At 40.2% G+C, this 10393-nt stretch overlaps 1 protein-coding gene across 4 annotated transcripts; it reads right to left on the bottom strand.

Annotated features, from left to right (window-relative positions):
- LOC8067188 (protein HESO1) lies at positions 753-7892 on the bottom strand. Of its 4 annotated transcripts, none has more exons than XM_021445741.1 (10): positions 7090-7892; positions 5063-5248; positions 4616-4681; positions 4174-4356; positions 3959-4061; positions 3681-3872; positions 3059-3576; positions 2520-2738; positions 2260-2415; positions 753-1352 (listed from the first exon to the last, which is right to left on the bottom strand). In XM_021445741.1, exons 1-8 carry the CDS (start codon positions 7315-7317, stop codon positions 2676-2678), a joined length of 1539 nt encoding a protein of 512 aa, XP_021301416.1. In that variant the 5' UTR covers positions 7318-7892; the 3' UTR covers positions 753-1352; positions 2260-2415; positions 2520-2675. The 4 variants fall into 4 exon arrangements, with proteins under 4 accessions (XP_021301416.1, XP_021301414.1, XP_021301415.1 ...); XM_021445739.1 differs by having other exon boundaries at positions 2260-2442; positions 4616-4708; positions 7090-7891; XM_021445740.1 differs by having other exon boundaries at positions 2256-2415; positions 4616-4708; positions 7090-7891.

Genomic DNA, 10393 nt, shown 5'->3' with positions numbered 1-10393 from the left:
ACAAACTACTATTTACGCCAACAATGTATATTGGTCTGGTTGATTATTTTTCTTCCACTGCGGTATGTAAACCAAATGAACCATTGAACATGACTCAGTCCCACATCAAAATTACAGAAGTGAGCATAATTGAAGTACATACATACCACGGGTTAGCATGGCTTCAATCTGAGTAGAAATAATTATTGTTTGCTATAATGTGATATCTCATATAGAGAATGAATAAACATAATTATTGGGGTCTTGAAAATGACATGAAATGAAAATATTGCCCTAAACTACTGTGGATTGTATGTCTGTTTTGCTGCTAAGCAAACCAGGTCAAGACTGATCGAAAGGACATAGACCTTCCCTAATACACGCATTTCACCGAGTGGAAACAAAGATAAAACAACTCAGCAGCACAGACCTGTAATCTTGCAGTGCAGTGCACTGAAGTACGGACTTTGCCTTACATATTGTTAGGTTCACAAGACAAACAGAATCCTTGTTTGTGTTTGTGAAGAAAACCTTTTTTTTCTTTCTTTTCTGCTAGGGAACAACAATTTTATAGATTAGCTAGCATACTACTTCTCTATCTTCTGATACATATAGTTATCACATATATGCGTTTAGATGATTTGAGCAACAATTTTTTCTCACTTAAGACACCATTACCTAGCATAAAATTGAAACAGATTCCATAGATTACTGGAATGTGAACATTCTCTCCACCTAGCCATTTTTCTTATGGCAAAGACTAAATACTTCAATTTTCACTATTAATCCAATATATTCTGTCTACCTAGCCATTTTTAAAACACCTAAAGTTACTTCAAACAGCAGGGCTTTTCAACACAAGACCTCCATCCAAATGCAAGCAGAGGTTACAACACTATTCTCATTACATTTTACACATGGGCATAGCAAGCTCCAGCTCCCCTCATCCCTAGCTCAAAACAACACAACCAACAAGCGCTCCAACATATCTCTTCCCTGCCATGACCAGTAAAAAGTATCTACACATCAAGTCCAAGCACCCCATCTTTCTTCCTTTCTTCCTTTTCTTGTTGGCCCCCTTTTTTTCTCCTTTCGCACATGAAAGAAGCATAGGCTGATTGCAGCGACCTGGTGAATCTGACAACTGGAGTACAGGAAGGAAGTGGCAGGATGTACAACATGGTGTCTAATTCGACGAAGCAACTCCATGCCATTGCTGCAGTAAGCACACACCATTCATTGGTATTTTTCTCTTAGTGGTTTAGTGCGGCGTTGCCTGTTACCTCCCAGTTCATACAGTGTATCACCACCAACATTCAACTGGATATGGTGGGAAGTCCATGTTGTCCTTGAGGAGATATGATTCCGCAATCCTGTAAAATTGTACAGTGCGGGGTCAGACATTGTAAACTCTGTAAACTGAGTACAAAACCTACAAGATGGATGGTACGAGGGAAAAGGAGTGCATTTTTAAGCTGAACTAGCATGTTTTCTGCCTTGAAAACAAGTGTGGCTAGAGTAAATCAAAAATAAGTGTGGGTAGGTCCATATCCCATAGGTTTGAGAATATGCACATTAATAGCCCCAAACATATCTAGACGTATATACATCAGTAAGCTTAAAATGGTAAGTTAGTAAAATCTGCATTAACAAATTTGAAAAGACATCGAAATCCAAGGACATCAATTCTTTGTTGATTTACATGGTAATAATAGTGTGACCAACGGCAACTTGAATGGTCTCCCATTGTTAGTAATTATCAATCACAAAGGATTGAACCTCCCCTGTCCTCAATTATATAAGGTTAGTGGGTATGCATTTGTGGTTCTCAAGAGTCAAGACCAAGGACCCCAGTAAGATATACTCAAAAGTTTTAGGGGGTTACGATACAATTTACTCCATGTATTAGGCCAGTCTCAATGGGGAGTTTCATGTCCCACTTTGCAACACATCTGATTTTGGAAACAGTGCGGAAGAGTTTCATGGGGATGAAACTCTCTCTGCTCCTATGAAACTCTTGTCATCTCTCACTTCATTAATACAGTGCCACATCAGCATATTTAATGCCCATGAAACTCTGATGAAATCACATTGAGACTGGCCTTAATGCCCAACAGTGAACATCACAACCATCTAAATAACTTTGCAGAAACACTAAACTAACGGAGAGTAAAACATCTAATTGTTGTAACATGCATGGAAATGTCCACTAAATTAAACATCACTTCTGTCATACAATTATTGTTAGTGCTGGCAATGAAAATAATATGCCATACCTACCTCATTCGGTTGGAACCTGTCGTAGTGTTTCAGAGAATAGAAACAATACTCACAGGTCCAAAAACTTGATTGCTGGAAGCAGATTCTGATCTGCTAGCATGGTCCTTGGAGGTAACTTCCAAAGGCAACGCCCCAGAGGTCCCAGCCTCAAGTTTACTGTCAAAAGTACCAGACTCAAGTTTACTGTCTTGCGGGAGCATGAAACCATTGCCATGAAAATTATCCCTTCGAACCTGGAAAGATGGAGAATGAACTCGTACCTTCAATTGATCTCTTGGAGAGTTGGGAGATGGAGATGGCCGGCATTCCATGATCAGTTGCACCAGTAATATGTATCTGTGGTAGCTCATGCCCAAATTCCTGACCAGATCCCATACTGCAGGCATATCTGTTCTGACATAGTGATGATAATTATTTTAGGTGAACTGATTTTTTTCTCTCTCCCCACGCCCAGCGGGTGGTCTATCCTTGCACAATCTCTACAGCATCCAACAAGACAAAATTATCACGAATACAAGACAAAGCTGTCCAAATACAAATTTGATGCCTAACCAACCTAAAGTAATTCTACTATGTAGTAAACTCATAAGCATAATGGAGACATCTTCAAGATTATTGCATATGAAAAAGGATAGTAACTCTAATAAAATGATAAACAGATTAGAAGAACATTAATATGTGCGCACATGTACATCATTTGAAACAAAAAGAACACATGGCAAGTGACAGATACAGATTATTCAGAAATGTTACTTTAAGTTCTACAAGCATATCTAGAATGTCCATGGAGGGAACATACTGGGTCAGGAAAGTAGGTGCCTATTCCACGGGCCCTCATAGCCATAGGATCATCTGGTTGAATAAATGGCCTCCACGCAAGACAACCAGATGGGTAAGGAGGACAAGGGATTGCTCCATTCATGCTAGCATATGCATGTGGATTTTTTCTTCCCTGACTATCTGAAGGGTGCGTGTTCTGATATTGCAGGGGTGGTGGAGCAAGCCTTCCATAGTAAAATGAGTTTGCTGGATTAACTTGCTGGAACCCTTGCGCATACTGAAGATTACGGAAGTTTATCTCGAAATCTCCAGTGAGATCATTCAAGATGTTATTAAACTGATAAGACAGATCACCATAGGGATTGCTGTATAAAGGTGAACTGCCGTCGTCTGGTCTGAACCCAGTATGATTTCTCTTTAATGTGTTCGAGAAGAACTGATTCACTTCATTGACAGTATAACAGACAGGCATTTGAAGAATCTTCCCAAGCTTACGAGCACCAAAATCAAATGCGCTACGTATTCGGTAAAAGTTCCCTGCACATGGAATAATACAATTAAGCTTGAATCTTTTTAGGAAATCACCATAGTACCTGATTAGTCCCTACTACCACAATTCACATCAAGAGGCAGAACAATACCTTTGTTGACACTGCGTCCAAGATTATTACTCTGTTTCAGTGGATCAACAATATTTAGAAACTTCCGAGAAAATACTTGTGCGTCTCTCTCAGAGTTTCTAGGAGGGGCACTAAAATCTTCTGCATATTTTCTAAGAATCTTTTCCCGTGGAACAAAAAAATCATCATCAATAGCTGGTAGATGAGGGTCAGCTGTTGAATAAAAGTCATGTCAATGATCAATAAATTTACGTTGCATCAAGCCAACATACTGCATTATTGAGAGTTCATTTACTTACTAACTAGATTAGGTAGTGAAGATAAGGAAACAGGACCAAACAAGCTGATTCCCTTGCTATCCCAATCAAATTTACTATAGAAATCGAGAAACCTATAGAGGACCTGCAGAAGGGCAGATAGTCATTCACCCCTGGGAAGTACTCTATCTTGAAGAACTTTGATAAGGTCACAAAAAACTGATAGATGCAACAGCAAAGTTCAGGCCAAAACTTACAGCTAAGGGACCACCCAAGGACCTGTGGAAGATAAGGAAAACGTACAGAACTAAAACCTCCAAGGCATACGTAGATAGCAATCCATTCTGAGCACCAAGGATGCGACTTTCGTAGTAACACCAGTCTTTAATAAGCACTATGCTTCGTTTGAGCAGGTGTTTTTTTCCAAAATTTTCATCGACCTGTAAATGAAGGCATAAGCAACTCCGAAGAAGGCAGTAGTCCTTGTAAAATGCTTTTTATGTTATTAACTGTCCCCTCCATTTCAAATTATAAGATGTTTTGGCTTTTCTAGATATGTAGTTTATAATTTGGAAAGTTAAAGCGTCTATAATATAAAAGTTAAAGCGTCTTATAATTTGGAAAGGAGGATTATACAAGTACCAGATCTGAGGTTTAAGGAAAGACAACAGCAAGAACCAAACAACATTGAAATATTACCTTCTCCAGAAAACAGAGCGTAGAGAGTCCACCAATTTGATTCACAGATATATCTACAACAATATTCTGTACAAGACATTTTACCAGTTTAACCTGCCATAGCCCATAAGGAAGATTTATCATAGGATAACAATACATGAAATAACATTCTCACCTATAGAAATAGCGGCACATTCATATGCTCCACCGATGTCATAATTAAACAAGACAAAGAGTTGCATTCAAGTATAGAGAAATGGGAAATTCCATTTTTTTTACATAATGCACATAAATCGATGTTCATATGTACGAGTGCAGGGATTTCGAAGTATGTTAATTAGACAAGTGGTCATATGAAACAAACACCTCCAGTAAAGTGAAAAATCCAAAAGATGATATATCAATGTTTGACCTCAAATTGCATATATATGCATTCGAAACACAGAGCAATATGGTAAATTGAAATACCTCAGCATGGATATACTGGACATCCTTGACATCAAATTCAGAATCCTTCCTATGCTGTTCTGAACTTAGAATAGCATAGACTTGATTTGCTAGATTCTCATCAGAAATCGCAGGGCTGAATGCAGTCAAGTCGATATCTCCATCAGGAAGATATGTTTTCAGTGGAACAGACCCAAATGGGAAGACCTATGTTTTACAAACGTAAAGGTTAAGTTTGCAGTACAATCCCTCTGAAATGGCATTAATATAGCATTAAGACAGCACCAAACCTTGGTAAAATTGCGATATCTCACTCAGGCACATGCAGAGGAAGCAAACAAGTAATCCACTAAAACATGCCTTAGTGGCTTATTATTAAACAACTGAATTTATCCCTGTAAGCCTTGTAGCCAATTTACCTCTCAAATTGTGACACATGTCTGCCAGATCTATGTGTCCACTCATATGAACAGCAATCCAAAACAACCTTAACAACGACAGCCAAGTCAAAAACATGAGTAAAATTTTAAACCCTTACACCATATACTCCTAGATTTATCTACCGATTCACTCATAGATAGGAATAGGATCATAGTTTGGTACAATCATCACACTACAACAATTGTAGCATAAATTTGGTAAAACTATCATGGCTATTTACATATAATCCTTTCACGATACAATCAATCCTAGCAACTATCTATGAGTAATTAAGTATATAAATGCAGAAACGCCACTCAATCACAAAGTTCCATGTTTTACTCAGTTACATATTCAATATTTGTACATGTACAAACACAAAGATCATTCATTTGTACCATAATTTATGATGCTTCTAGAGCACATCTTAAGAATGTACAATTAATGATATACATGTTATATATTCAAATAATGTATCTTAGATAGAGTCAGGTTGCTAGAATAAATCAGTTTAAGATGTCCTGACACCTTGACAGAGGCATAACAAAAGGCCAAAGCTGCTCCTTCCAAATAACATGAGCAATGTTTGAAGGGACACGTCACTAAAACAGACACTAAGATAAATGGCATGCCCAGACCTCCAATACACTATCAACAATTTTGCTGCGTTTAATGCGGTACTCAAAAACACATGCCAACACATAGTTCACCCTCCCATTAAAGGTCATGCCCGCCAAATCACGTGGATACTCAAGTGCACAACCGACAAAGTATATCCATACCGTTACACATTTATACTCTCATCACCAATAATCACTTGACACCTAAAGGACCCCAGCAACAAATGAAAAGGGTTTAAAAACAAGAGCTCGCTATATTACCAGTTTCGCACCAAAAATCACATGCCAGCAATTATTAAATAGCAAGCATCGCAACAACCAACTCCACAGCAGGAACACACCCAACATGTTTACCCTAACTTCAATTCCATGACCTAAAACATGAACAGGGACACTGAGACAGTAATGACTGATTCATCCTAAAGCACTCATTCCTCCTAAAGCACCCAAACAGCCATTGGAGTGATCTGAAGGATATGACAAGCTTTCAGCATAGCAGAGACTGATGAAACATCTAGGTTTTGTATGCCATAAAAGGTCCTGTAGTCCTACTCACCAAATCACATAGAGACTCAAGTGCGCAACCGACAAAGTATATCCATACCGTTACACATTTATACTCATAATCACGCACCTTGACACGCAACAAACGACAAGAATTTAAAAACACAAGCTCTTATATATACCGGTTTCGCGCCAAAAAACACATAAAAATGAAATGGCAAGAATGGCAACAACCAACTCTACAGCAGGAACACACAGCCAGCATGTTAACCCTAACTATTCAATTCCATGACCTAAAACATGAACAAGGGCACTGAGACAGTAGTGACTAAATTCCTCCCAAAGCACCCAGATATGGCTGCTCATATCGCAGCAGAGACTGAGCAAACATCTAGACACTGATGCGTAAAGCCCGAGAGCTCTAAGCTATACTAGAACACTAGGACTGCAAAACAAAACTGTAGCCGCAGGGAAGGTAGATCCAGAGCAGAGCAAGTAGAGTACCTGAACCCCTGCGCGGGATCCAAGGAGGCGCTTGAGGTAGTCGATGACGGCGGAGCGGAAGTTCTCGGAGGCGACGGTGGGCTGGATCTTGTTCACCACACCAAGCGCGGCGCTCTCGAAGCGCCGCCAGGCGTCGGGCGGGATCGACGAGGGGTCCGGGTGCGCCGGCTCGACCTCGTCCTCGGGCACGGGCACGGGCGCCGCCGAGCACTCAGCGACGTCCACCATGGTCGATCGCGGGAGCCCGATCCGAAACACGCTACGAGAGCGGAGAGCCTCTCTTCCTCCCGGCGGCCAACCGCTTACAGGCGGCGGGCGCTTCAGCCGGCGATCGACGAACGGCGCGAGGAGCTTGCGCTGTGTGGGGGTTACGGGAGGCGATCGGCGAGGGCGCAGATGCGATCTGGGCGCCGGCGGCGGGGGAGGGATTAGGGTAGGGATTGCTGGGGGGTGTGGAGAGCGCAGACGGGGAGCGGGGGGGATTTTAACGTGAGAGAAAGGGTCAGTTTTTTTTGTCGCTCTCGCCCTCTCGTCAGCTCGTCAGTTTCCTGTTCCCTCTTCTGTTCTTGGCGAGTGAGTTGGCGTGTGCGGTGTGCACACGTCTGCCCTGTGCGGCGAGCAATGGCGACCACGGGCGGGATGGGATGATGGATGGATGTCTGCGCGCGGCGGCTTTTGATGGTCCTCCTGGGATGGGATTCGGTTCGACGCCGGCCGCTCAAATCAACCTGCGCGGCCGGAGGGGAACAAGACGAACACGAGGAGGAAGAAGATGAGGAGGAGGCGGCGGCGGCGGCGGCGGCTTGGGAGGGTATCCTGGTGTGCAGGCCGCGGCTGCGCCCACGGGGAATTTGAAATTGAAATTCAAAATGGCATTTCGCCGCCTAAATTTGGCGGCATCCTTGAAACGCATCAGAGTAATGATGATGATGCTACTAGTTATTTAATTTTGACGATGTTTACAGAGTTGGTAAAATATGTCGTATGTACCCCACTACCTAACCCATTGAGAGACGTTACAGCCGATGGTCAAAATTGTGACGCTAAAAATCATAATTTTCGAAAGAACTAACACGGTGACTCAAAAAAAAAATACACGGTGTGTCAATATTTCTCCCCTTCACACAGCCGGATTAGTTCATGTGGCCAGAAGATTAACGGTTTGGTCCTGTAAATTTTGCTCTAAAGAATCTTTTGGAGTTCGTCGTCTCTTCAAAATCACTATCTAAAAAATTCTAGATTACATGCGAGCTTATTGTAAAATATCTTAGAGCCGAGTTGTAGCCTCTAGACACACAAGGTTAGCAATAGTATGTAGATATGGCTAAGTCTACTGCTCCTTCTGTTCTAAACTATAAGATATTTTAATATTTCTAGATATGTATCTTTTGCTATATACTTAGACATACACTGTGTCTAAATACATAGTAATAAAACAAATATATGTATCTAGGAGAAAAGCCAAAACATCTTTAATTTAAAATATATATATATATAGGAAATATACCATCTAAATTTTCTTATGCTATCCTTTTTCTACAAATTGTCATGGGATAATTATTGGTCATAATTGCGATAGTGGTATATGGCAAAGACTTCCACACCGTTTTATATCTTATGAAATGATGCACATCGTGGATTTATATCATGACTAATAAGGAGATATATTGAAGTTTCTTTTCTTTGTATGAAAGATAATAAGCTTATCCTCTGCAATATTTAGCTTACGAAACCTAAAATCATGTGTAATAAGTAATATGCACTCGAAAAATCATGTTGTCGGTATTATTCACTTTGTTAAGACTATTGCCATTAGTCATTTATTAGTTGTGAACACTCAAAAATATATTACGATTGCAAGGTAGCTATCCAAACTAACAACATCATATATATATTTTGTAACGATGCAAGCTAAGCATAGCATGCTACTACTGATGCCTTTGGCTACTCTAGTAATATCATGGCTGCCCTATCGCATCTCAATCTCCTCTTCGTCCACCAACAAGCTAGTAACTCCGGCAACATCCAAGCAAACCATTGCCACCTCTTGTTCCTGCACCACTAGGTTGCCACAAATATTTTTATCACCATGCATTTGTTGTATAATGGTCTCTTGACAATTGGCACCACCCATTTATATTGCTTCCTAGACCACCGCCGTTAATTTCTTAGTTGCAACTTCAAAGTTTGGTATTAGCGATTAGAACCGTACATGGAAAACCCCTTAAGCACCCTAACCCTGACCACCTCCATCATCGCCATCATATTTGAATCTACGTGGTGTCATGGGTTATCCAATCATTTGCTCACAAAGTCCCATGAAATCCATTGATGAGGTTTTCCAGTTCTCATATCCTTTATTTTTTTTAGACCATAGACAGATCAGCCCAACTTTATATAGAAAGCAATTTAGGTTGGGACACTAGCTTATAGGGTTTGTCACACAAACTTATGAAGCAAATGTTATCACAACCATACGGAAACTCCCTCTACATTAAAACTACATTGAACATTCTCCTGAAGGCGCAGGATCATCGCTTGTTGAAGGTGCTAGAGAATGTTCCATGTCTACATAAAACTACATGGAACACACCCATCATCGATATTGTGCCTTTAGGAGAATGTTCCATGTCTACATAAAAATCAGAGAGAACAATGAATGGTGAGGTGAAGTCACAACTACATTTCTATTACTTTACCATTTTTAATAACCAGAGACTCCAACATATACACTCCAGCAAGTAAATCAAAATCTCTCTCTTCCTTTTATTTTGAGCATACATGATATCCAACTAGAAAATCTTTGTGTGAACATTGGCATAGTATTCCAGAAGCACTTCTATATAACACCACCAAACAAAATGTGCAACAATACACTTAATAATAATATGATCGCATGTTTCTCTTAGTCCACATAGCTTACACTTCTCTAGATTTATCAAGCGCCCAAGATAGTGTATTTGCCTCATCACTAAGTATAACTGAGTCTATTAGATCTGCTCTCATCCCATTCTGAGCATTCAATTGTGCCAATATTCCTCCTAAAACTTAACTTCATCTTATCTCCCCTCATTACTTTTACCATAGTCCAATCCTACTAGTTACCAAACATCTAGCCAAAATCTTGTCTTTTCCCATTATGAACTATGTGATTTAATCATCTTAGAAACTCATTTTTAGCTTCTTGTAGCCCAAATCAAAACTATGAACCACCTCTATTGTACGTTAGTCGTTAGAACTAAAGAAACTTTTTCTCCAAAATACTTGTTTATGAGCAACTCACAATATGGACTATTGTCTCCCT

The sequence above is a fragment of the Sorghum bicolor genome, chromosome 8 (genome assembly GCF_000003195.3).
Source record: "Sorghum bicolor cultivar BTx623 chromosome 8, Sorghum_bicolor_NCBIv3, whole genome shotgun sequence".
NCBI classification, from domain to species: Eukaryota; Viridiplantae; Streptophyta; class Magnoliopsida; order Poales; family Poaceae; genus Sorghum; species Sorghum bicolor.
This window is presented reverse-complemented; position numbering and strand designations above follow the sequence as displayed.

Bases quoted from the DNA above. Each gene is read 5' to 3' on its own strand.
- LOC8067188 (XM_021445739.1), bottom strand. From the start codon at position 7,317: ATGGTGGACGTCGCTGAGTGCTCGGCGGCGCCCGTGCCCGTGCCCGAG. The intron at 4,709-5,062 runs GTATTTCAATTT...GGGCTATGGCAG, and splicing joins TCCAGTATATCCATGCTGAG to GTTAAACTGGTAAAATGTCT. The intron at 3,873-3,958 runs GTAAGTAAATGA...TTTATTCAACAG, and splicing joins TTCACTACCTAATCTAGTTA to CTGACCCTCATCTACCAGCT.